At 46.4% G+C, this 27464-nt stretch overlaps 1 protein-coding gene across 1 annotated transcript in view; it reads right to left on the bottom strand.

Moving 5' to 3' along the window:
• Window positions 1-27464, bottom strand: part of GAB2 (GRB2 associated binding protein 2) — a 143630-nt gene that overhangs the window by 12946 nt on the left and 103220 nt on the right. The window contains exon 3 of the mRNA XM_087821633.1: window positions 5844-6087. Within this exon, the coding sequence (XP_087677759.1) occupies window positions 5844-6087 (244 nt within the window). The remainder of the gene's footprint in view (window positions 1-5843; window positions 6088-27464) is intronic.

Genomic DNA, 27464 nt, shown 5'->3' with positions numbered 1-27464 from the left:
TTTCACTCTGGCATCTCACCACTTGGAATTCCACTCCCCACAGCCCTCACTAGAATTAGGGCTTTCCAAGGCATGTGACTCGGCACAGCGTGTCACCCGTTACAGGTTGAACAGCCTCCTTGAAATGAGAAGACAGAGACTGGCTCGAATCTGGAATGAGGCCCTGAAGGCTGACGGACAAAAATAAATCCCGTGGAACCCACGTGTCTTCAAAGACAAAAAGGACTCTGCTCGTCTTGATGGTGTCAGTTCAAAACTCCTTCCACTGGCAACAGTTACTATTCTGAATTGTCCTTACTGTAGCTCCGTGGAAGAGCTGGATTTTGAAAACGAGTCATTTTAACCAGAATACATATTACTCAGTACTTGAAGGAAGAATAGGGGCTGATACTGTAGTAAAAGTAATGCTGAGTAAGTCATGGTTTCATCTCTAATGTGCTTTATTTATTGTAACTGTGTATCAGGTTCCCCCCAAATGTGAAAAGGAATAGACGGGAGGCTGGTATTATCAGCTCGTGAGTGTGACTGACTGCAGTAGTCCAACGAGGCATATTTATGTCTACGCCTGACAGCGATGAACGGCCTGGTTCTCTCTTCAAAGTCCCTACTCAAAAGGAACCCTCTAAGATTATTTAGGAGATCAAACGAGGTAACAAATGGAAAAGTGCCTTGTAAACTGTAAGGCGTCATTTCTTTTTTCCAGGGCACCTAGTGAGCAACGTGAGGGTCAGAGGCAGTGCGGGATTAAAGCCCACCCACGTTCTTGCCGACACCTGGCGCTGCTGGTCTTTTTCATTTTAGCCACCCCCGTGGAGGCGAAACAAATCTCACGGAGGTTTTAATTTGCATTTTCTTGATGATTCAGCATTTTTTCATATGTTTATTGCCCATTCCTGTATCTTTTTGTGTGTGACATGTCTGTTCAAATCTTTTGCCCACTTAAAAAAATTGGGTTGTAATAGTTTTTTTAAAAATATATTCTAGATATAAATCCTTTGTCAGATATACGTGCTTTGAATGTTTTCTCACGCTTTATGACTTGCCATTTTGTTTACTTATGGGATTCTTTTGAAGAGCAAAAGTTTTAATTTTGATAAAAACTTATCAAACATGGAACAGACCAACAGGTGTCAGAGGGGAGGGGGGAGGAGGGGAGCCTGATGAAAGAAGGTGAAGGGATTAGCCAAAGAACACGTATGCATAACCCACAGACACAGACAACGGGGGTGGCGACGGCCAGAAGGAAGGGGGGGTGGGGGGGGCCTGGGGACATCTGTAATAGTGTCAACAATAAAAAAAAACACTAAAACTACTTTATCAAATTTTTCTTTTATGATGCCTGTTTTTTGTATCCTATATAAAAATCTTTGCTTAGCCCAAGGCCACAGAGATGTTTTCTTCTAGAAGTTTCACAGTATTAGATTTCACATTTAGGTCCCTGATACGTTTGAGTTAACTTCTGAGTAGTGTGATATGAAGTAAGGGTTCTTTTTTTATTCCTATATGGATATCCAGCTGTTCGAGCACCATTTGTTGAAAAGACTTTCATTTCCCTATTGGCACCTTTGTCAAAAAATATTACATACAGGAAAATGAAAATAAAAATAGCAGCTGACCTCTCATCAGAAACAATGAAGGTCAGAAGACTATACAGCATGGCATCCTTTAAAATGATGAAAGAAAATAAATCAACATTCCTGAATTTTATACCCAGCAAAAAAATCTCTCAAAAATGATGGTGAAATAAAAATTGGGAAAATATGTCCTGAGGGAACTTACATGGCAAAAAATGGTAAAGGGAGCTCTTTAGGCTGAAGAGAAATAAAGGCAAGTGAAAAACCCCAGTAGACAATATTTAACATTTGCTTTCAGGGCTCATACATACTAATAAAGAACAGAAGGAAAAAACAGTCTTTTATAATTATGCAGATATTTACTGTTTTTGCTACTCTTTACTCCTGAAGATCTTAGTTTCCTTCTGATACTATCTTGCTTCAGCCTGAAGAACTTTATCATTTTTTTGAAATCAGACTTCCTGGAAATTCTCTTATTTTTCTTTCAACTGAGAATTTCTTCATTTTGTTTTCATTTCTGAAGGATACTTTTGCAGGATATAGATTTCTGGGTTGATAGAGTTTCCCTCCACCTTTCCATTAATCTCAAGTGTGTATTCCTTGATCACGTGGAATATTGTTATAATACGGGCTTTTAAATCTGTGTCTGATGATTTCAACAGCTGGGTTATGTTGGGGTTGACATCTGTGCTTTCCTTTGAGGCTGGTTACATTTTGATGATTCTCTGTAAGCTGAGAAACTTCGAATTCTATCCTGAATGTTGTGATCTTATGTTGTCTAGACTAGATTCTGGTATAGTCCTCTGGAGAAAGTGGATGATTTTGTTTGGGCAGGCAATCAACTTGGTTAGGTTCAGGCTGCAAGTTTTGCCTCTCCTCCTGTGTGTGGTTGGACAACTCTCAGCTTAGTTTACAAAGCCTCTGCTCTGCTGGTTTGGGACGGTCCCACACTTAGAACTGCAACTCCTAAGTTCTTTCTCAGAGTTTCTAGCTCTCTCCTACATTTAACGATCTCTTCACTCATCATCAACCCCCGCCCCCCCCCTTAGATTAAAGCAATAAATACAATCATTTAAAGTCCTGGTATGCTAGCTCCAAAATGTGGGTTTACTCTGGTTTGTTTCTATGAACTAAGTTCTCTCAACTATAAGTCAACTTTTACAGTTTCGTCATGTGTCTAGTGATTTCTCATTGTGTACTAAATATTTTGGGTGATATGTTTAGACGAATTTCCTTCATAGGAAAAGCCACGAAAGTTGGACTCACTCAGTGTGGGTTCCTCCTTTTAAGAGTCAAATCTTTTCCAGTTTCTGTCTGCTCTTTGATTGCTCTTTAGTGCCTTCAAACAGTTTTTGTGCGTCTGTGTGTTTTGTCCAGAGTTTATAATTGTTACAGTATGTTTGGTATCACGCAAGCTACTCCATTACTACCAGAAACTATACAGTCTTTCTGGACTAAAGAACGCTTCCTTTCCACCCTCCATCCCCCCCCTTAGAATTCTGCAGAAAACATTTGAACTTATTTTTTCCAAAAATCTCCCTGAGATCCTGCTCACTGTCCTCTTGCTCCAACACCCACACAAGTGAAAACAAAGACAGAGAGAAAAGCAGAGGAGTTTGGTGAAGGCCCCACAACAAAGGCGCTTCCCCAGCTGTAAATAAGTTTGACCACCTTTACTATGCTTTCTCTACAACACAGCGATCAGATACTTCCCAAGTGCCTACTAGGTGCCCTGAGTCTTCAAAGAACAGTAACATATTAATATAAAAATTCACAATAGGAGGCAGAAAGTTCCAAGTGCTGTGAGAGAGAGAATCAAAAACGGCCACAGGAATCCAGAGGAGAGATGAATTCCAGCTGGGAGGATGGAGAGAGGTTTTGCAGAGGGACACAGGGAGTGGGCCCCCAAGTGCTAATTCACGCAGAGACATTTATGCATTTGTTCTTGCTGTAGCAGTCTCATGGGACTGGAGGTGGTGGTAGCTGCTAGTATTATATAAGGTCTTCTACATGAAGTGTGAACTGCAGACAATCTAAATGGCACCATATGCAGTTTAGCAGGAAGGCGGCATCTCAGGACCTCCCCCCCAGGCCTACTCAGTCAGAATCAGCATTTCAACAAGATCCGAGTATTTCATATGCACATTAAAGTCCTAGAGGCATTAATATAAAGCACTTTGTCTTTTTTTTTAAATCCTCACCTGAGGATTTTTTTTCCATTGCTTTTCAGAGAGAGTGGAGAGAGAAAGAGAGAGAAACATCAGTGTGAGAGAGACACATCGATTGGTTGCCTCCCGCAGGAGTCTTGACCAGGGCCAGGGATTGAGCCTGCAACTGAGGTATGTGCCCTTGGCCGGAATCAAACCTAGGACCCTTCAGCCTGCGTGCCGATGCTCTGGCCATTGAACCAAATGGGCCAGGGCTAAAGCACTTTGCCGTTCACTGGAACTACGATTGCAAGAACTCCGCACATTCTCTACTCCCAGAAATCATCCACGCGGCAGGAGAAATTGGGGCCCAGGAGATCAACAGTGATATGGACTGAGCATCGACTCCTGGGGACCTTATGTATGTTTTGTCATTTTACGCTCATTAGGAAGCCTTTGAATTAGTTACTTTCATTCAGCAGATAAGGAAATTGAAGGTCAAGATCACAAAGACAGTGGCAGAACCTGAATTTGAACCCATATCTGACTGACTCCAAAGCCTGTAACCTGCTTTTCATTACAGCCCACTGTCCAAGCCTGGTCTGTGGCTCAGCAGGAAATCAGGTGCTGTTACAGTTGTGCCACTAACGAATTCAATGATCTTGGTTAATTCATGCTACCATTTTAGAGCTCAGTTCTTCATGTAAAAGCTGATGGAGGCTAAACTAGTGAAAGCTCACAAACGAAACAAATGAATCAAGTGGATATTTGAGGCATCACTGAGTCTGAGTGTTGGGAACCTCTGTTGGGTGATAACCAGAACCCATGTAGCACAGGGTAGAGAAAAGATTACAGAGCACAGGATAGAGAAAAGAGTACAGGACCAGAAATGAGAAGACCGGGGTTCCAGTCCTACCTGTCATTTATTAGTTGTAAGCATCCATTTCTTCACCTATGACATGGAGATAAATGATCTATACCAGCTCTCTCTCAGTGTATTTGACTGGTTCGAGTGAGATTATGCATGAAAATATTCTGTGAAGTGATATATTAATACAGCCAGTCCTCTAATTGCCTTAATTTTCATAACACATATTAGATATTTATAAATAAATTAATTAAGGGACAGGATTTACAATCTGCAGGCCACGTAGCAACTGGGAACAAGCTCTGGCAAAGCCCATCAACTCTGTGCTTTTGTTTATCCTAACAGTAGAGATAAAAGGTGATAAAAGTGCGCACAAGCTCTGAACCTGCCAGAGAGCTGGTGGCGTCGGGAAAACAAAGCCCATTATTCTAGAGCAGGGCATCCTTGCAGTAGAATTTTCTGTGATGGTGAAGTTTCATCTCTGTATTATCCAGCATGGTAGCCACTGGCTACTTGAAATGTTGCTAGTGCAACTGAATTTTAAATTGTATTTAATTTTAATTAATTCAAATTTAATTAGCCATATGTGGACAGTGGCTACCATACAGAACAGAGCAGCTCTACAGAAAAGTGAGATGTGGATTTGTTCACTAACGTGAAGGCTTTATAGCTATCTTCTTAAGGTCAACAAGTAAACTGACTTGCCTTTTTCAATTCTGAAACTCTAGCCCTAAATGACTCCCTCCCCCAGATAAAATAAAATAATAAAATATTTTTATTGATTTTTAGAGAGAGAGAGAAAAAAGGAGAGGGGGAGAGAAAGAGAAACTTCGATGTAAGAGCGGAACATCGATCAGCTACCTCCTGCACACCCCTCACTGGGGACCGAGCCCACAACCCTGGCATGTGCCCTGACGGGGAATCAAACCGGCATCCTTTTGGTGCACAGGATGACGCCCAACCAACTGAGCCACACCAGCCAGGGCTAAATAAAAAATTTTTATAGCATGATTTTTTAACAATGGGAAGTTTCTCTGGAATCCAATGATCATCTGTATAGCCACCCAGATGATACCAATAAAATGTGACAGTTACCTAAGCAAAAAAATGTTTTGTTTTGTAAGTATATGTCTCATCACCTGAAAAGATATAAAACTGTACTCCCTTGTCTTTAAAATTAAAGAAGAGAGACTGAAAAGTACTAGGCCCTGGGAGCGGTCGCTCAACAGACCACCGGTCCCCGCAGCCTCCTACCTGGCATTTTCCGCTCTCCGGCTTATGCACTGGTGCAGGTAGAGATACTCCTGAGGTGCACTGGTGGACAGGGCAGGCTGCAGGGGGCTGGACACGGGGGCTTCGAACGTGAACAGGGTCGGCTGGCTGGAGTGCGACGGGGCTGAGGATTTTCGTTCTCGGAGGAGGTGCTGATTGGAGCTGCTGAGCTCGGCTGGAGAGGAGCGGGGACCGTGACTGGCGGAGGAAATGTTCCTCAGGGAGTCTGTGAGAAGGAAAGGACCGTGTGAACGAAAAAGGAAAGAAAGGTGTGCTTCTTCCAAAGCAGGCTGTCGCTCGAGGAAGGATCCGGCGGCAGCTCTCTCTCTCTCCCTCCCAGAGAGGAGGGCTGAGAGCTGGCCCCCTGGCCGAGGAGGAGATGCTCTGTCCCTCGCCACTGCTCCTGGCGTCGCCCGGGGGCCACTCTCCGCCACAGCTGGGGCACATCTGCCCCGCTTCTGGGAGGCACGGCTCCGAGGCCCAGGGGTACGAACGGAGCAAGGCTAACCTCTGGGGCAGGGAGTCCTACTGCCTTCCTTCCCTTTGCTGGCTTCTGCCGTCATCACCCCCCTCAGAGCTAAGGCTGCTCTGTTAAATGAAGCTTTGCTCCTTGAAAACGCAGCCGCTGAGGCCCGGGGCTGCGCCTTGCTGGGTTAATGATAGAAGCACACACGCATTTGGAGCTGTCCCTTCAGACTGGTCCGGGTCGTCTCAGAACGGCATTGTCTCCCATCCCCAACTCCTGCACCTACCACTCTGTCTATGGGTCTTTTTTCTCTAAGTTCTTATCTTAAGCTCTAGTCTGTCTGTTTGGTTAGAAAGGAAGCGAGGTGTTAGGGACAGATAATAGCTTAGAGTGCTACGCCCCAAGCCAAGGGCATTCTTTACTCGGCTGGCTCTCTAAGCTTGGTTCAGATTCTTAGCATAACATACAGGGCCTTTCCCAGTCTGACCTGTTTCCTGCTTTTCCCCTCCCAATACGCAAGGCAGCCCCTGAGCACGCAGCCCCTTCCCCGCGTCTCTGCTTTGGCCCGAGCTGTTCCTTCCACCGGGACTGCGGGTCGCTCTCCCGGCCCTCGCACACAGACTCGGGGACCCCACACAGGGATCGCACTCTCTCGGAAACCCCCCTGGACTTGGCCGCTGCTCTGGGTGCCCGGGGAGCTTGGCCACGCGTCGCTACGTCCGCTGTCACTCCGCTTCCCCGCCTCGCCCACGGGTTTCTAAGAACAGTGACTGATGTCGTTACAGTCTCCGCATTTACCCAGTAAAGGCCGGGCACACAGAAAGTTCTCGGTCTGTGTTTGCAGAAGAGGCAAATGTATTCATTCAGCACGTCGTAATTCCAACAGGGAAGCTCCTTGTGCCAAAGAAATAAAGGTTTCAAGGCGTAATTTCTGGTGATGTGACAGCCAGCATTATTAGGGGGTAGTATTTTAGTGGTGGCGATGGTGGCTTTTTAGGGTCATTCGAATCATTTCAGAGGGGACACAGTTCTGTTACCACTCCCTGTTACCTGACCTTCCTCAGTCTGCGCCCTTCGCGCGGCCCGAGGCTGGGTCACCAGCTCATTAAAGCTCCGCAGCCCTAATTACTCTCCAGTCATTCCTGACGCTGGGCAGGACAGCTTCGGCCCGAGTACAGCAGAAAAACCCACGGGCCTCGGGGGACAAGCTGTTCCAGTGACAGCCGAATTGACCTCCGAAACGAATTCCCATTACGGGTCTCGGAGAGAACTGCACACGTGCTAACAGAATCAATGGCTTCATTACTCCATTCGATTTGCAAGATGAACTCTCTCATGGCAGAGGAGAGGGGGCTCGTGCCAGGCGACGGAGGAGCCACGGCGCCAGGGATGAACGCAAGCTGATGCGGGCGGAGACACAGGGAAGGTGCAGAGGGAGAAGCTCCGGGGCAGTTCTGCAGTCGCCGTGGTCTTTCTGGTCTCTTCCCCCTCTGCCCAGCTCCTCAGTGAGCCTCTTCCTTCTTCGGGGTTCTGCCCCAGACGCTGCTACAGCTTCACTCGCATTCGGGGGAAGCCCCTGGGGCGTCCTGTCCACTCTCACAGATTCAGCTACCACCTGATGTGACGACAGCCCTCAAGTCCCCGACTCTAGCGCAGCTCCCTCTCCTGGGCTCCCTGTCGCGTGTCCCTCCCTCCGCTGGGCACCTCCATTCAGACGCCCCACACGCAGGTCAAGCTCAACATCTAACCTGAACTCCCCAACCCCGCCCTGTGTTCTCCATGTCAGGGAGGTGCCTCAGCATCGCCACCCAATCAGTTCTCCAAGCCAGAGACCCAGGCGTTACCTGTGACTCCTCCCAGCTCCTCGGGAGCCACGATGCCATCATGTCTCTGCCCTGCTTAGAACCTTTCAGTGGATCCCTGTTATCCTCCAGGTGACTTACAAAGCGCGCTCTCTCTCTCTCTTTCAAACCACTTTCCTGTTTATTTCTTCAGCCTCACGTCTCATCAGTATTTTCTTGTATTTCAAAGAGAGTTTCAGGGAAACAGCAATCCTCTTCATCACTCCGCCGATCAGGCTATGAACTCAGGAAGGGCAGAGGGCCTGTCCCGTTACCACACTTCATGCATCAGCCCGTGTGTGACCCTACTCCGTAAATACGTGTTGATGAAATAAATGAGGCACAGAGCATAGGAAGTCATCCTCCCTCAGTCGCATTGATTCTTCACTGTCAGGTTCCCCCGCAGGACAAAAAAAGGCCATTTTTGTCACAACCTACTTACCCTGCCTCGCCACCCAACGCATCCTCATGCTCCCTATGTTGAAGGCCTGGGCTGTGGGGCTGTGTGGAGGAGGAGTGACTTGTCCTCCCCTCCAGGGCCCTCCGCCTCCCGCTCAGGCTACGGGATCAGGTCTGTGACCCAGTCCGTTTGCCTGCAGACCTGGAGAAGTCCCTTCAGCTCTCTGGGTCTTATTCACAGATTGACACAGGGTGGTTATAAGATGAAATGCACCAAGGGTCTAGAAGACTCTGCATGCTGTAAGTACTCAAAACATGTTCTAGTCACTTCTGTATCCCTTGGTGCCTAGGACAGTCCCAGCACACAGTGGATCTTCAAAACATATCTGTTGAATAAATAAAAGAATTTTCCCTGGCACAAAAATCCAAATATGTCTGTTTCTTGTGGTCAAAATCAGAGATGTTTCTAAAGGTCTGTTAATAAGATGAAGTAGGGGTTAGGATGCGCGGGGCCCACAGACACCTGGAATTCCATCCTACCAGCGTGAAGCCTTATCTATAAAACCAGTTGGCTCTGTAATGGTTTGAAGCCCCAGAAAAGCTCTTCCAAAGCTGTTTTTGGCACAACGCTTTGCCAAAATTCTACTTCTGCTTGAAACTTTAAACGATTTCTACCTGAATTCATGTGACTATTCCTTGGGGCCTGTACTGGGTTGAACAGCGTGTCCGCCCCTCCCCCCCCCCCAAACTCCAGACTACCTGGAATGTCAGAATGTGACCTTTTTTGAAAACAGGGTCTTCAGGATGTGATTGGTTAAGGCGAGGTCATACTGGACTCGGGTGGGCCCTAAGCCAATAACTGGTGTCCTTGTCAAGGAGAGAAAACAGACACAGTGACACACAGAGAACACCACATAATGACAGAGGTAGAGACTGGATAAACAAAATACAATATATCCATGTAATGGAATATAACTCAGTCACAGAAATGAATGGGCTACCGGTGCCTGCTGCAACACGGACGGATCTTCCAAACGAGATGCTAAGTGAAAGAAACCAGCGATAAGACTGCAGACTGTACGGTCTCGTTTACGTGAGACGTCTAGAACGGGCAAATCCATGAAGATGGAAAGTAGGCCAGTGGTTGCCTGGGGGGTGGGAGTGGACAGTGACTGCTAATGAGGACATGTTTCTTTCTAGGGTGATGGTTGCACAACCCTGTGTGACAGACTGAACCTCTGAACTGTATACTTTAAATGGGTGAATTTCATCCGGGAAATAGATCTCAGTAAATTTACAAACACACACACACGGTTTGACAGTTCCTCAAAAAGTTTAAACGTAGAGTTACCATATGACCCAGCAATTCCACTCACAGGTATACACCCAGGGGAATGAACACAGATGTCAACACAAAACTTATACACAAATGTTCACAGTAGCGTTACTCATAAAAATAGCTAGAAGTGGAAACACACCAAATGCCTATAAACCGATCAATAAACAAACAAAATGTTGGCATAGATGTACAATGAAATATTACCCAGCAGTAAAAAGAACAGAGTGTGGATACATGTTATAACATGTAGGAACCAGGCAAACATTATGCTAAGTAAAAAGAAGCTAGATTTCATTTATACGCAACATCTGGAATCGGTAAATATAGGGTCAGAAAACCAGATGAGTGGTTGCCTAGGGCTGGGCTGAGGATGGGGAATGGGAAGCTAATGAGTGTGAGATTTCTTTTTGGGGTGATCAAAATGTTCCAAAATTAGATTGTGGTGGTGGCTGCACAACCTTGTGAATATACTGAAAAACACTGACTTGGGTACGTTAGGTGGGAGACACATGGTACGTGAACGTAGGAAACACACACACACACACACACACACACACACACACACACACACACACGAGCCCTTTACGAAGATGAAGTGTTAAGTATACGCAAGAGGTTAGCAATTGTCTAAAGACATCCGACCTTTCATTTTTATTTGCTTTTTGAAGAGAAAACGGAACACTCAGTAAATACCAAGTCCTTACTAAAGTATATCGAGTAAGAGACATTCTCTCTTACTTACCTTCAGTTCCCCACACCTCCTCCAGCCCCACTGTTCAGGGCTCCACCCCACAATCACAGCAGGGCAAGGCAATGGGAATTTCAGCAAAACACAACAGCAAGAATGCACGGTTTGGGGCAAAAAGACCCAAGCGGTTCGAAATTCCACCTCTCAGCGACTGGACGTCGTGCACGTGACAGGAGTCAGGAGGCCAGGGACGGGGCTCCAGCTCTGCCAGGCGAGACGCCCAGCTCTGGTTCCACACCATCCAGCCGGGGGAATAAGCCCTGGCCTGCCTGCCTAGCTCGCGACGCTGTTGTAAAAGATCGACGAGATAGGGGTGTGCAAACAAACCTGTCCACTTACAGAAACCTCTCCGAGGATTTGTTTTTATCATGCGGGTACCTCCTGAGGGAAGGAAAGAATGGTCAAGATAGAGGAAAACATTAAATGGTGTGTGGCTGGGCTGGTCTTGGTAACGTGGCTGCAATGAAGGCTCTTAGGTCATAGGAAGGTCAGTTATGGAGCAAGAAACAAATGGATGTTTCCAGACTTTGGGCCTGGGCTTCTATCTCCAAGTCTAGACTGAAGATAATGCCAGAAAATGCCTGAGTCAATTTGTTTTCTTTTAAACAGGGTTTTGTTTCTCTTCTTCTTCCTGGCTTCTTTTTAGGGCCCTACAGAATCACTCCCCTTCCTTTCCACAATCACCCCTGGGAAGCCTGCCCAGCATACAAACACCCCCCCCCCCCCCCCCCCTTCTTGCAAAACTCTAGAACAGGAAAGCTCTGAAGGATTTCAGTAGAGGAGCCCAGCCCAGGCCAGCCGTCAACGGGCTGGTGATAACAGGAGCAGGAAAGGGGCGGTGTCGGGACTTTCTGGAACAGAAGGCTGGCCAAATAATGACTGGTCCCCTTATCTCAATGCCCTTTTTATCTCTATCCTTTCCCCCACAACTCCCACCCCAAGCCTCAGTGGGTCTCAGAACCAGTACCGTGGTGGATGAAAACACATGCTGGAGCCAGGATGGATCGAAAGCCTGGCTCTGCTACCTCCTAGCTCTGTGGCCTCGGACAGGCTACATAAACTTCTTTGACCCTCACTAGTTCAGCAGAGAGAATACATGCTTTGTAGGGCTGCTGCAAGGACTAGGGACCATTTACAGAAAGCGTTAAGGATAGAACCCCACCACTCTCACTGCTCCTATTATTCCTGGAGTATACAGGGAACTGGGGGAGACCTTGAAATTGGCCGTGAGGAGTGGAGTTTCTTTCTAAGCTGGAGTGGATGCTTGGAAAATAACTGTTGTCACTGTGTTGGTCAGAGCTGTAGTCTGGGCAGATGTCATATGAAGAATGGGTGGCCAAAAAGGACAATATTGGCTATAATAATCCCAGTTGCCACTTACTAAGCGCCCACTGTGTACCCATGAGCTAGATATTATTATTTCTATTTATTATTGCTTCGATTTATTTTTGGATGAAGAAGCTGAAACTCAAAAAAGGGAAACTGAAGCTCAGAAATGTTATAATGAGCTTTGGGGTCCCACAGCTAGAAAATGGCAGAGCCTAGATCTGAAACAGATCTTACTGTCTTCAAAGCCAATTCTTTTTTTTTTCAATCCTTACCCAAGGATATTTCTTTCATTGATTTATTTTTTTAGAGAGAGGGGAGGGAGGAGAAGAGAGAGAGAGAGACATCAATGTGAGAGCGACACATTGACTAGTTGCCTTCAGTCCGTGGGCCGACGCCCTAACCACTGAGCCAAGCTGGCCAGGGTTCAAAGCTGATTCTTTTCGCCGATGCAGAGAAAAGAGCTCCCACAAGATCCCTATGAGGGATGGTTTTGACCTTCTGGGAGGCAGGATCAAGTAACAGAATGAGGGTCTAGGCAGAGCTCTGTGGGCTGAGTGAGCCCGGGCATGCCACGTCAGCCACGTCACCTGCGTGGACCTCCACTATCTCTGTTTACACGAGGGAGAACTTGCATTGGATCATGGATACACATCAAAGTCATCTTTGGGAAAAGTAAGAGAGCTGCTCCACAGGAGACCTAATGAGTCATGTTTACACAGAGATTTAGATTAAGATTCACTGGTTTGGATTTTAACAATCTCTGGTTCTTAAATTCAAGGAGACGGAAGAAAGGTTAGGGTCAACTGAAATACCAAGGGCAAAGAAAGCTCTGAAAGCCAAACGAAAGAACAAATTCTTCCAAAATTCTGTATCATCAAAATTCTGAATTGGAAACTATCCATGTTCTCTTGCTGGCCCTTCGTATCATCTGACGCCGGCCAACTCCAAAGGAACAGTGTGTAACAGAAAGAGCCCTGACGTGGGTTCAGAAACACGGGAGCCCAGGGCCTGAACCTCTTTTACCACAGGGCCTCGGGGAAACCTTCTCATCTCTGAGCCTCATTTCCATGCCATCAAATGACAAAGAGAACGCCTGCCTCACAGGGTTCTTTTGAGGAGCTGACGAGATGAAATATGGGGGAACAGTAATTATGAAATGCTCAATAAATGGCTGTTGGCTTGACACTAGTTCATTCCACGGTTTATTTCTAGAAGTGGAACAGTTTAAAATTCTAAGGGTTCTAATGGGGAGAAGATGATTGATGAAATAATATTTAGAACAGTGCAGGGATAGGATTCTGTGGGGTGAGTGGTCCCTGTAGAAAGCTAATTGAAAAACAAGGATTGGATGGGTGGAGAATTCTAGAAGCAAAAGCATGTTGACAGGTGCAGAAGACAAGACTAGATCAGCAGCTCCAGGTGATTTTAACTCATAGTCAAAAGCCTGAAATTATGTAAAAAGGAAAAAATGCCCCTGAATCCTCTGGCACACTTCATTATTACAGGAGTTATTCAGACATTTAAGGCCAAACACAAAATGGCTTCACTTTACACAATAAATCACATAATACGGCAATTGGAAGACACTCCAGAATCCAATGCTCATTTATCACTGCTGCCCTCCCTAACCCCCCAATCTCTCATTTACAGTTGGAGAACTGTGGCCCAGAAAGGTGAGGCTACTTGTCCAAGGGCACACAGTGCAGTGGGTCAGACGTGGGCCCTGGAATTCGAATTCAGATCTCCTAGTCTGGGGGTCCTTTTGCTGTACGGAAAGAAAGGCGTATCAGTGTGAATGAATATGAATCCTCCATCATGCGTGGGTTGGGGGAGGGCAATCAGGTCAGGAGATCTGAACACCAGGACACTGGCTGGCAGGACTGTTATTTTGTTCTGAGTTTATATTGCTTATAATGTTACTCACATTTTCATGGTAAATAAACATTTGCTGGATCAAACTACTAAAGACTAGTATAAATAGTTTCCCAAGTTCAAAAATATAAGTCTCCTAGTGTTTATAAAAACTATAAAGCAGAGGAAGGAGAAAGGGGAGGCGGGGACAAGCAGTAACATGAGACCCCATGAGACCTTTCAGGGACCGTGCTTCCCCACCCCCTCCGAGGAAGGATCTGAGAAAGAACACCGTCTCGGAGCTCCCGGAGCCAGGTCGGAACACCCTGACCTTGACGCACAGGATCTCTTAGTATACTCGAGCAGCAATCGATTCTGTGAAGGGCACAGGGGAAAGAGAGTGAGTGGCTGTAGCTTGGAGGCATGTCACCGTCTCCGGTCACACTTCCTTACATAACCTTTTATGCCCTGGGGCACCTCATTCTAGAGTTGAGGAAACTAAGGCCCGGAGACAATGCCAGGCATTCCACAGGGTCTCTAGGCAGAATGGATCATGCCTTTCTCTCACCCTTTCCTAGTACTTCATTTTGCTGTTTATTTTATGCTGGGAATTCCCAGATCTGTCGCGCAAAACCAGGCTGTGAGCTTCTAGAAGCCAGGGTCCAGACCAGGGGTGGGGAATGTCCGGCCTGAGGGCCGCATAAATCATTTGATCTGGCCCTGCTGACAACTGCAGGCCGGACTAGAAATTCAATAAATTCAATGAAATGTTTGACCACATATAGCAGGCTAATTTTTAAGGTGATAATTTTGTATGGCCCTGAAATGATGTTATAAATATCCAAATGGCCCTTGGTAGGAAAAAGGTTCCCCACCCCATCTCTGTCCTCTGACAGGGTTTACATACGCTGTGCGCCTAGCAAACTTCCAGATTAGAACAAGGTGTTCAATAGGCACACCATGGCAGTAACTTGTCAGAATCTTTCCTCCTCGGATCAGAAGAATGAATGAATAGCTCCAGGATCCAAATGTAAACTGCTCTTTAGGGTGGAAGAAATTGCTGTCACTTGTGAGGTCTTCTGGGCGCTGTGTGTTTCTGGTTGTGGAAGCCAGTCGATAGTTAGCCATGCGCGGTCCTGTTCATTTCAGAGAGGCCAGTTTACAAGCTTTGTTCTCACCTTCCCTGCCACATCCACGCACACCTCACTTGCGACAGAGCTTATTCCCGCTCCTTTGAGAGGGTTGCCCGGCGGTCCTCCTCAAAGAGTTCATTTATATTTGGAATGAAACACTCTGGTCATTTTCTTAGGGTCATGAGCACAGATTGTGGGCACTATGCTAGGAGCTGCAGGCCCATCAAAAAGGGGTGGATCTTGTCCTTGCTCGATGAGCTTATACTGCAGTTGGAAAGAGCAAATTTATATTCAGGGCAGCACTCCTCCCTTCCCCCAAGGAACTTGGGGACCCATTAGTATTCCCATAGGAATCAGTCTATCTAGTCGGCACCATGAACTCCCATGCAAACGATGCATTTGACCCTCGTGATCTTTCCACAAAAACATACCACTGTATTTTTAAGGTAAGCAGCTTTAGGAAGAGGTGAGCTTCACCCTCCTTTTACGGTGACTTTCACTAAGAGATCACTGGCGATCGGTGTGAAACACAAGTGTCAGGCATTACAACGGCAGGAGCTTATCAAGAATCATGAACAGCGACAATAACCAAGAGCAATACCTGAAGCTGCCCTGGTCTGGCGGGTGAGGCTGGGGTTCTGAGCTCCAGCCCGCCCAGGAAGGGCGAGGCCTGTGGCATCACCCGGAACACAGCTTGGCTTCAGGACAGGCAATGTGGTATGGACAAAGGGACATCGCTTTGGGAATCTGAATCTCAGCACTGGCTCTGGAACCTACGGGTGGCATTTGAATCTAAGAGTCCTAACTTGTAAAATCTGTAGAATAGTGACCTGTAGGGCTGTCCTGGGGAGTAAAAAAAATGCCACGGGCCCTGCATGTAGTGCTCCGCAAGTGGAACCTCTGCACTCTCTCGTGGGAGGTGGCCTGGTGTGAGAGAACATCTTAAACTCTGTGTTCACAGACCTTCGGGATTTGACCAGGCCAGGACAGGTCCCAGAGGGTGCAAATGGACTCAACAGGCCTTTTGTGTCATGAGTAGGGACTGTAGGGGCAGAGAGCCTGGCAGGACCCAACTTTCTATCAATTAATACAAAAAAAATCTGCTGGATTATGACAGAGTGTGGACTGAATCTATAGCTCAATCTGGGGAGAGCTGACATGTTAACAATATTGAATGTTCCATTTCACAACATGATATATCTCTCCACTTACTGGGTCTTATTTATTTACTTATTTATTTAAATCTTCACGGGAGGATATTTTTTCCATTGATTTTTAGAGAGAGTGGAAGGGGAGGGGGGAGAGAGAGAGAACACATCAATGTGAGGGACACACACTGATTGATTTCCTCCCACACCTGCCCCGACCAGGGCCGGGGATCAAACCTACAACCCTGGTATGTGCCCTTGACCAGGAATAGAACCCGTGACCCTTCGGTGTGTGGGGGGGTCGACACTTTAACCACTGAGCCACAGCAGCCAGGGCTAGGTCTTCTTTAATTTCTCCCAGCAATGCTTGTCATTTTCTGTAAAGTGATTCTGAATGTTTAAAAAAAATTTTTTTGGTTAAATTGATTTCTAGGTATTTTACTTTTTGATGTTATTGTAAAAGAAATAAAAAAAAATTTTTTCCAATTGTAGGTTGCTTTCAACAACTTTGACATTGATAATAGCCCTGGAAAGTTGTCATGCAGTGATCTTTGCAAATTCGAAATAAAACGACTTACTCGATGTTGCAGAGCTCTTAGGAAATGCTCAAATCAGGATTCAAACTCAGGCTTTTTTCACACAAAGTTGAGGGCTCATTCTATTACGTAGCTCTATGTGAGGTAGATGAGAAGCATGTACTTCTAAGTTACAAGAGCTACACAACTATCCAGTGGAATCAGAAAAGAAAACCATTTAGGTATAACTAATAAAGACACCAAGACCCATAGAGGTCTTTCCTGATCACCCCACCTAAATGGTTTTCTAGTCACACCTTATCCCATTACCTTGCCTTATTTTCATTAAAGCACTTATTGCTACCATGTAAACATTTTGGTTTTGACCCATCCCTTCCCACTAAATTATAAGCTCCTTTAAGAGTCTGAACCTGACACGTCCCGTTTATCACTAATGCTTCAGTGTGGTGGCCATAAAAGTAGGCCTCTCAGATTTCCTGCTGTGGGGAGCATGATGGACTGACAGCCCAGCTGCTGGCCCTCTGCATCCCCTTAACTTCCCACGGGCTGTTCGCATCTAGTGACAAAGACGGCAGGAGGACTAATGCAGGCCTGCTCTGGTGGGACACTCGGTTCCTTTAATGGGAGCCCTGGGGCCTGAGAACGTCCACCGACTTGGCTGAAACTGTCTTAGCACACACTGCAGTGCAATCCCCCTTCCTGCCTTCTCTCCTTCGTAGGTGTCAGGCCTGCACCCCATGAAGGTTTTCCCCTCCCACGATCTCTCCAGGTGTTTCACCCAGTAACTCTCTAGCCCATCTAAACTCATCTGGACAGCTGCTTCTCAGAGAACCTGAACTGATATGGTTCTAAAGCAGTACTTGATGGACAAATGGTTGGTCCCAGTTCATACTGCAGGGAAACCACAATCAGACCCAGAATCAGAACCCGGTCTCTGCTCCCTCAGTCCAAAGCCTTTTCCACTCAGATCACCAATCGCTGGGGAAATATGTTCTTGGTACCTGTGGCCAGAGGGCCACTGCTCTGATGAATTTGAGGGGGAAATGCATCCACCAATGGCCAAGCCCCACAGCTGGCCTCCCAGCTCTGTTTATAATTACGTGGCCTCTAGTGGGAGTGAAAACATCTGTCCTAGGTTCAGAGAAAACTGAAGCAATGGCTTAGGTCTACAGAGATAGCTGGCTTAGGCTGAAATGAAAGGCAGCAAGACCTCTCTGTGTGATGCCCTCTTTAAGGGATGTAGGGAGCACAGCCACGCTGGCAAATGCAGAGGAGGTCATCGCAAATGAGCAGTGAGTCCCTCCTGGGTTGTGGTACAAGAACCGAGGCTCCTGGACAGGTACTGTGACAGCTGGAGGCAAGGAACTATGTCTAGAGTTTCAGGGTGTGGCTTAATAGTGAAAAGCATGGATTCTGGAGGCAGACTGTCTAGGTTTGAACCCCAGAACCTTTACTTACTAGTTGTATGAACTAAGGAAAGTTATTGAACCTCTTAGGGCTTCAGTTTCCTCATCTGTAATATGGGAATAACAATAGGTATCTACCTTGCCCTAGCCAGGCAGATCAGTGGGTTAGAGAATCATCTGATACGCCAAAGTTGCAGGTTTGATCTTGTGTCAGGGCACATACAAAAAGCAACCAACGAATGCATTAATAAGTGGAACAACAAACAGACGTTTCTCTCTCTCTCTCCCTCCCTTCCTCCCTCTCAAGCTCAATAAGTAAAAATAAAAAATAGGTATCTGCCTCATAGGATTATTTGAGTTAAGATCTGAGAAATACTTAGAACACTGCCTCATACGTAGTTAGCTCTATGCATATCTTAGCTTTTATTATCAGTAACACATTTAAAAAGGCACCTTTGTTTTTGAGCACCTCAACAACGATGTGAAATGCATCTCAAATCAGGAAAGTCAGCAATGTTTATTTGATAAAATATTAATCAAAAACAGTACAAATGTTTTTGAGTTTGGGCAGAATAGAGATCGGGTTATTTAAGATGTTTTGGTTTTGGGGAGATAAGAGTAGTGTGGTACGTACACTCAAAAGGCTGTTGTGAAGGTCACAGAGGAGGCAGTGACAACTTATCAGCCACACATTCAACAGATATTTAATGTGTGCTTATCATGAATCAAATACTATACTATGCTTTAGGTGAATTCTCATGTATTTTACTGATGCAGAAATTGAGGCTCAGAAAAGTAAATGAACTTACCCAACACTATGTTTCCACTGAACTCATCAATGTTATGGGTTCATGTATTTATGGGATTCCAAGACCCGTGCTCTTTGTATTAAATTAGCCTTTTAAACCAGTATATATATATGCTCTGTCATTTAGGGAAGTTTGGAACTAAACACTCTCTAAGGGCCCTTCAAGATCTAATATCCCAGAATTTTCTCATGCTATGAAATCTACTCTCTTCTCTGTCTTGACTGTGTGGCTAATAACACGATTCGCAAGCCATGAAGAGTTCTGCTCACTGATTCATCCACAAAGGGGTAAGGATGTGGGGGAATAGCAAACAACAAATGATAGATAGATAAAATAAAGCTCAGGTCACTGTCACACCGTCTGTCCAGCCTGGTTAGTACAGCACCATTTTGAGGGTTTTTTTTTCTTTTTCCTGGTTGTCATTGTACTTTACATCATTGTTTCAATATACAGAATTTTAGAAACTACGTCCTGTGAATAATGTTAGAATATTTTTGAAGCTTCTTCCCCCCCCCTCCTCAAGAGCGACTATCTTAAACCAACATTTAAAAAAAAGTTGGAATTTTTTAAACTGTAATTTTGTATAACTATTTCCAAAGTTACAAACAAACCCTGTAGTTACAGCATTCATTGGAATATTTACTGGGCAGCTACTATGTGTCTGTACGAATGTGGGGGTGACAGAATGGTGAGAGAGTCGTGCTCTTGCCCTCGAGTCTCCTGCACGTCTCCCCCCACCCTCAATCTTGTGCTCTAGTCTCCATGAACTGTCTCCAGTCCCCCAAGCCTCCGGGAACTTGAACAGCAGCCCATGGAGAAAGCAAGAGAAACCTGAATTTTGAGATGACGACTGTACTAACCTGCTTGTGGTAATCATTTCACAATGTATAAATATATTAAACCATCACGATGTGCACTGTAAATATACACAGTTTTGCCAATTATACCTTGGTAAAGCTGGGGGAAAATAAATATATATCTGGTATATATATATTTCCATTTATGTAAAAAAAAAAAAAAAAAAGAGAGAGAGGGAGAGAAGCCTGAATTAACTGAGAGAATCCTATATTGACCAGTTTTATCCTAAGTTGATCAAAACTTCAATTTCTATTACGGGTCAGATGGGGCTTGAAATTCAAGTTAAATTCAGAAATTAAAAAAATTACATTTTTCTTTTTTATATGACAGCTATATCTTGGCACGGAGCCAGGTGTGGTCAGTGACAAGCATGTCAATCTTGGCTAGGACTGAGGGGCTGGGGATTAGAACTGACACAGAGCAGGCGGGCAGTCTGGCCGAGGCACCGTGAACCAGGGACCACGGCAAGGCTCGGACTGGGTCCGTCTCATGCTCTTCTCTGGCACTTGTCCCTAGAACAGGACCTGGCAAAACTAGGTAGTCGCTGTGCTGAATGTGTGAACACAGCAACAGGAGCTGGGCATCACCGAGACTGTGGGCAGGAGGGCCTGTGAGGAGGAGGAAGCATGCTCAGGGAAAGCAGAAGCAGATTTTCTTCAGAATTCAGGCGGACAGGCCACAGACAACCCTGGAGTCTGCCACTGGGCAGTGGGGCCGCAGCCACTGGCTCGAGGGTTTGGGTGAGAGTGTGGTCTCCGAGAGGGGCCAAATCAGAGCAGGATAGGGTCCAGGCCTGTGCGGGATGTGAGACCACAGGCAGGTTAATAGAGACATGACTCAAGAACAGGAAAAGTGGGCAAAATCCCAGGTGACCCTAACCCACCACATATAAGGTTAGGGCCAGAACTGAGCAAACGGGGCAAAGGCTCCGAGAGCATCGACTTCATGCTGGGCTGCGGGGTGGGCCTGAAGCTGAAGGGAGAGGTCAAGGGCCTCTGGCTGCAAGAACAGAAGCAACAGCTTGGGACCAGGTGCTCCCGACACCAACATAACCTGCAGATGCCTGTTCCCCAGACTTTTCCATTTTAGGGATGCGTTAGAACACTGTCTCTTTGTTTATTTGTTTATGCACTTTTAAAAACTGACGCACAGGGCGAACCATTTTAATTATGTCAAATATGGAAAGTCTGTGATTTACTGTGACTCATTTCACACACACGAACACTAATGTGCACAGTTACCCAAAGAGAAACTGAATAAAGGGAAGTTTTACACTGTGACTACATTTAGCTTTATGAAAGCTGACTACTTCCTTTTTCCCCCCCCTTTTTGTTGTGGACTGAGGAAGATTTTCGTAGCCCAGCACTGGTCTACGGGTCCTTATTTTGAAATAACTGCTGCAGATCAGTATTTTCACACTTTCCCAGGCCACCCTGGGGGAAGGGGAGTGGCAGGCCGCTGGGGTCCCGCCCACTCCCCTGCAATAGTCAAAACAGCTCCCTTTCACCTTTTTCATACATTGTGCTCCAGGTAAGATTTGGTTAACAAGCAGTGCGCAAAAAAAAAAAAAAAGGCCTGAAAATCACTGTTTTGTCCCCAAGCTCCTCGTTTACTGTTGAAGAAACGAAGTCAGTAACAAAGCTGAAATTAAAAACCAGAACTCTGACTCACGATTCAAATCCTAGAGAGAGAGGGGACCATGCCTACGGAGTCTGTAGCGTTCGAACCTTTCGTAGGGCTGTACGTGACTCGGTGTGTAACAACAGTCAAGATCTCCAGAGGTCTAAGGTGACCTTACCACTGAGTTCAAAGTCCTCGCTTTATCTCTAGCCAAAACGTAGAATCTGGGCTTTGGAGTCTAGTCTGGGACCAATGCAACCATGGCTTTTTTTTTTTTTTTTTTTTTTTTTTACTCTCCTTCACTGGAGCTCATTAGAAGCAGTGAAAAAACAAAAGGGGGCGGGAGGCATCTCTGGAGATGTTTGGGAGCTCGCCAAAGCTGCTGGTGTTGAGGAGTGGGAATGAGATGCTTGCATCTCCAACAGTCTGTGGGTTTGGCGGGTAACACGAGACTGGATCTATGCTGCCGGCTGGGGTGGTGAGGGGGTGTGTCTGGTATGGAGGGTTGAGCAGGAAGAAGGGTCAGGGCCCAGGACAAAGAGAAGAGGGCCAGGTTCCTCCCTGCCTCCTCTTGCCCCTCCAGGGGGTCGGGGCCTCCCTGCGGGTCAGGGCTGTGGCCTGTTCCGGGACAATGCAGAAGGACTGCATGGAGTTCACGTCCCAGCTCAAAGCCTATTCACAGGGTGACCGGACCCAGCTGTAGACAGAACAAACAAACAAACAGAAGACTTGAGGAGGAAGGCCTGATATTTTCAGGGTTATTTAGAATAACATTTTCTTTTTTTCTAAAAAGCCATGAGGATTTCAGATCTGGCTGGAAACTGGTCTGCATGTTTATTTTCCTCACTGTCTCAGTGGAAAAAAAGGGTGGGCGATTCAGACGGCAGCCTCCGCCTCTGGGCTGGGGCCCGGGTCTGCCTCCACTCTGTTCTTTGCCCCTCGAGGGACCTGGGTCAGCCTGGGGAGAAGCTGCATGTTACCTCCCACACTAGCTCTCAGCTTCCAACATGGGTCCCCCAGAGGAGCTGAGAGATCTAAGATCAGTTTTAAAAAAAGCAAAAGGTAGGGGAGGAGACAAGAAAGGAAACCGCTCTCCCAGGAAATGAGGAGAGAGAAAGGGCATGGTCTCCGAGAAAGGCCCCCCACCCCAGCTTCTCCCCCGGCTCTCCCACTCACTGCATCGGCGGAAGGGCCGAGGTCACCAGAAGGCACCTGAGTGACCGCCTGGCTCTGTCACAGCCCTCCCCGCTGTCAGATATCCAGCTGGAATAAGGAGTCCTGACCTCTAAGCACCAATCATTCACCCTCTCTGGAGAGGAAGGCGCGCCTTGAAGACCTCCGAGACGCTTTCCACGGGAGGCTGCAGCTTTCCCCGGGGCATTCCTATGGATATCACCGGATCCCAGATGGGATCCAGGAGTTAAAATAACTCTGCTGATGAGTTACTCAGGAGACTCGTGGGTTTCTAGACATTTAAATATTTACAAAACATTTAAGAGGGGGAGGACAGCCTCACCAAGGATTTCAGGAGAGAAAAGGTGGGGAAGAGCATAAGGAACAGTGTGTCGGAACGCGGAAGGGTCTTCATTCCATAGAGTTAGACGTGCAACTGCCACGAAATCCCTGCCAGGGAGCTGGAGACGAGGGAGAGCGCTAAAATAATAGACAGGATACGGAGGCGGCTCTGGCCTTCTTTCAAAACCTTCAAGAGCTCCAGACGGGGCTCCGGTGGCCTAGCGTCCCCGAGGTCCCGTTGGCAGTGGTTTGTGGCGGCTCCAAGACGGATGGTGCTATCCTGCGAATTCAGCCATCAGGGATGAATGCTCATGTGGAGACGGCACTTTACTTCCCACAGGCTCAGCTCGCAGTGACGTATAGACGTCTTGCTTTTTGCCTTGCCGGCTATTTTGTGACTTCCAAGCGGCCACGGTGAACAGGTCTGGGGAAAGCGGTCAGGATACATGAGAAAGAGGGAGGGCCCACGCCCGAGGACGGCGCGAAAAGGCGCGGGCTCCAGGCCTGGCGACACTGCTCTCTGGCACCGGCACCTCGTGCCTTTGACCCGCAGCCTCCTCGCCTGCCCAACGGCAATAATGCCAGCAGCCCTGCCTGGCTCGGCTTGCTTCTTTACCCTCAGAGGAGGCTGCCTAAGTGTTCTGCAGACTGTCAAGTTCTCTAAAAACACCAGACACGTAAATCATTACCCTGTTCATCTTCACCTCCCGATGCAAAAACCAGCGTCACCCCCACAACCGCTGCCTGGCGAAGGGCGTGCACCTGCGTCCCCCCACAACTCCGGGAGGGAGCCTCTCCCCGCCACGCAGATGATAAAGCCCCAAAGAGATAGAGCTACTTATTCAACACCGCGGAGCAAACAAACAGCAGGGCTGGGACCCACGTGCAGCCGGCCCGCCTCTCAGGGCCCACGTGAGAGCGGCTGTGCAGGCCCCGGAACGGCTACTGAATAAATGAAGTGGGTGGGCGACAAAAGGGAAGAATCCTCGGCCGAGAGGACTCAAAGGGGTGCCGGCGCTCCCCGCAGTGGATGGCTCCTGTGCCCATGAATAATTCATCAAGGCTCCGTGCTGAGGGCTGGTTCTTTTTGTGTGTGGTACATCTGGTCAGGGACAGCTGCCCACGACGGGGCCACAAACGTGAGGGCCTGGACCCGCCTGCTGGTAAACACAGCTCAGAGCGGCTTTCTGCTCCCTTCCCCGGGACTGACGGACGGCTATCCTGACTCCCAGAGGGAGGTGGGGTGCTTACTTTTTGCTCACCCGTGCGTGCTCGCACACACACAACAAAGAAACAAAGAACAAAACGCTCCACACGTGTGCTGTGAAATCCAGACCTTCATCCCTGGACTTGCTTTTCCTTCGTGAGCACGGTCCCCGGTTTCCTTTCGGGAAGGGCCCTCTCTCTACCAGAAGGCTGTTTTCGCCACCCCTGATGTCGACAGTCAGACTCCGTTTTACTCCTGGCCTGGTCCTGATCCTAGACAGGTTCTATGCCAGGCACTTCTGGCTGGAATATGTGAGGAACTGGAGGGCGGGAGCAGAAAGCAGCTCCGAGTGGCAAGAAGGGATTAAAAAAAGACTCCATCTGCCACAGAACCTCTTCCAGCTGAAAGTGAAAAACAGAAGTTTTTTTATGGGTCCCATTGCAACTCTTAAAAAAAATACACACACACACACAAAACCACACGCAAAGAAAAAGGGAGTATTTGCTTGAAGGAGGATCCCTATATGAAGAAACTTGTACAGCACCAAGCAGCCAGCGGGGCCGTTGCCCTGCACAGCTGCAGGAGTAGCTCTACACAGAACACAACGTGAGTGGCCCTTTGGGAAATACGAAACTTGAGGTGCTCGGTCAGGGGGTCTAAGGTCTGTCCCAAACCCACAGAGAAGTAGAAGCTCGGGGTGAGAAGAGAATCCCATCTCTGTTCGGCAAAAGGAAACTGAGTCCCGAAGTGACTCACATAATCCCAGGGCTGTAATTTAAACTCAGACGTCCACGCCCGTAGCCTACGGACTCACAGACAGAGCCTGATGACGGGTCTGAAGCCCTGGAAGTTACAAAACTCTCGGAATATTCCGGCCCTACAATCTGAGCAATAGGGAAACCTAAGCAGCTGCCGGACCCCTGGTGGAAGGGGTCAGGGAGTGCTTCCCGTCTAAGTGTCCAAAGGGGCAAAAATATCCGGGCTTGGTTCTGGCAGGTGTTCGTATTTCAGGATGCCAGGGAGAAAGCGACAACGTATTATAATGGAAAGTCAGACCTGGGCTGGATTAGGATCCTGGCTCAGTCACTTCTAGCTGTGTGACCTTGAGTCAAAACCATTGCTACTGCACATTTGTTTACTGCACATTGTTTACTGCACATTTTGAGTGGGAATTTATGTAAAGTCCCTACTTTACATAGAGATGCTCAGTACGTAGCTGATTATTTGTCACTCCTTCATACTTCCCCTCCCTTCCTCCTTTCCTCACGGGTGGTACCTGGGCTTGTGTCTGCATCCTTGGTGATGCCTCTTACAGCCCTCCCCCATGACTGGCTATATATCAGTCCCTCCAACAACTAGACTATGATATCTCAACACTGGCACCCTATTGTTCATCTTTGCAGCCTGTGGTCATGACAAGGACACAGAATAAGTGCTCTGTAAAGGTCAGCTGAATGAACGAGTGAATGAACAATGTATGAATGAACAAATGAACCTTCCTGCCAAAGAAAGCAAGCCCAGATAATGTGGTTCTGCATATTTGTATTTGTATTGTACTTACACCCTATATAGTAGATGTAAAGATTCAGGCAGTAACTATTTTTTAAGTGATTAAAAAAGATATGTGCACTGAGTGATTTTTGCTACATCTCAAGGTATATTTTTCTTGGTAGGAACATTTAAAAACCCACAAGGAAATAATTCAATTAAAAGCAATTTACTTTCTGGTTACTTCCTCCCTTCCCTCCTAAAAAGCTGAGGTATTCCTTGAACCTATTTCTCACATGTATGAACGCTGTGCGACTGGGAGGTCTATGGGAGTTGTTCCCCTGCTTTTTTTTAATTCCATTCTTATACACTCCCCTTTTCCCAATGAGCATTTTATTCCTTTACCAGGAATAAAATAAAGGTAAAGACAGAAGCAAAACCCACGAAGCATATAAATGTCAAAGGTTGGGGGGAAACAGGAAATTTCACACAGAAAACAAAGATTATACCAAAGAATTCAAGAGTAAAATGGGGGCTCATAATCCTTCCTCAAGGAAAGATAAAAATCAGAGTTCCTAGGACAGGACATCTAGTCCAGACCCAATTGACTACATAATTTGCAGAGCCTGGTGCACAGTGAAAATGCTAGGTCCCTTATTCAAAAATGAAAAACTTCAACACTGTGCCCGACCAGGTGTGGCTCAGCGGTTGAGCATCAACCTAGGATCCAGGAGACTGCGGTTCGATGATTCTCCGTCGGGGCACATGCCCGGGTTGCGGGCTCCATCCCCAGTTGGGGGTGTGCAGGGGGCAGCCGGTCAATGACTCTCTCTCATCATTGATGTTTCTGTCTCTCTCCCCCTCTCCCTTCCTCTCTCTGAAATCAATAAAGATATATTTTTTAAAAAACACTTCAACAGAGAAAAGTTACTTGACGTTGGTCTTGGCAATGATATTTTTTTAGTATGACACCAAAAGCATAGGCAGGTAACAGCAAAAATCAGTAAGTGGGAATACATTAAAAAAGTTTCTGCACAGTAAAAGAAACAATCAACAGAATGAAAAGACAACCTAAGGAATGGGAGAAAATATTTGCAAACTACATATCTGATAAGGGTTTAATATCCAAAATATTTGAGACATTCATATAACTTAATACACCACCCCTCCCACACAAAAACACCTGATTAAAAAGTGGGCAAAGGACCTGAATAGACATTTTTCCAAAGATGATATTCAAATGGCCAAAGGTACCTGAAAAGATACTGAACATCACTAATCATCGGGGAACTGAAAATCAAATAAAAACCACAATGAGGTCACCTCACACCTGTTAAATGAATGACTATTATAAAAAAGATAAGAGGTAAGTGCCAATCCTTGTGCACTGTTGGTGGGAATGTAAACTGGTGCAGCTGCTATGGAAAACAGTATGGATGTTCCTCAAAAAATTAAAAAGAGAACTATCATATGATGCAGCAATTCTACTTCTGGGTATATATCAGAAGGAATTGAAATCACTGTCTTGAACAGATATCTGCACCTCCATGTTCACTGCAGCATTATTTACAATAGCCAAAATATGAAAAAAACCTGTGTCCATTGATGAATGAATGGATAAAGAAAATGTGACACACACATACATATACATATGTATATATATATATATATATATATATATATAATATGATAATATATATTGAAATATTATTCAGCCATAAAAAGAAGGAAATCCTGCTATTTGCAACAACATGGATAAATCCTGAGGTCACTATACTAAGTGAAATAAATCAGAGAGAGAAAAACAAAATACTGTATAATCTCACTTATATGCAGAATCTAAAAAATGAACTTACAGAAACAGAGAGTAGATTAGTGGCTGCCAGGGGTAGGGGTGTGGGTGTGGGTTT

This window comes from Miniopterus natalensis, chromosome 11, assembly GCF_054644295.1.
Source record: "Miniopterus natalensis isolate mMinNat1 chromosome 11, mMinNat1.hap1, whole genome shotgun sequence".
In the NCBI taxonomy this organism is placed as follows: domain Eukaryota; kingdom Metazoa; phylum Chordata; class Mammalia; order Chiroptera; family Miniopteridae; genus Miniopterus; species Miniopterus natalensis.
The sequence above is the reverse complement of the archived record's forward strand: the minus strand, read 5'-3'. Positions and strand labels throughout refer to the sequence as shown.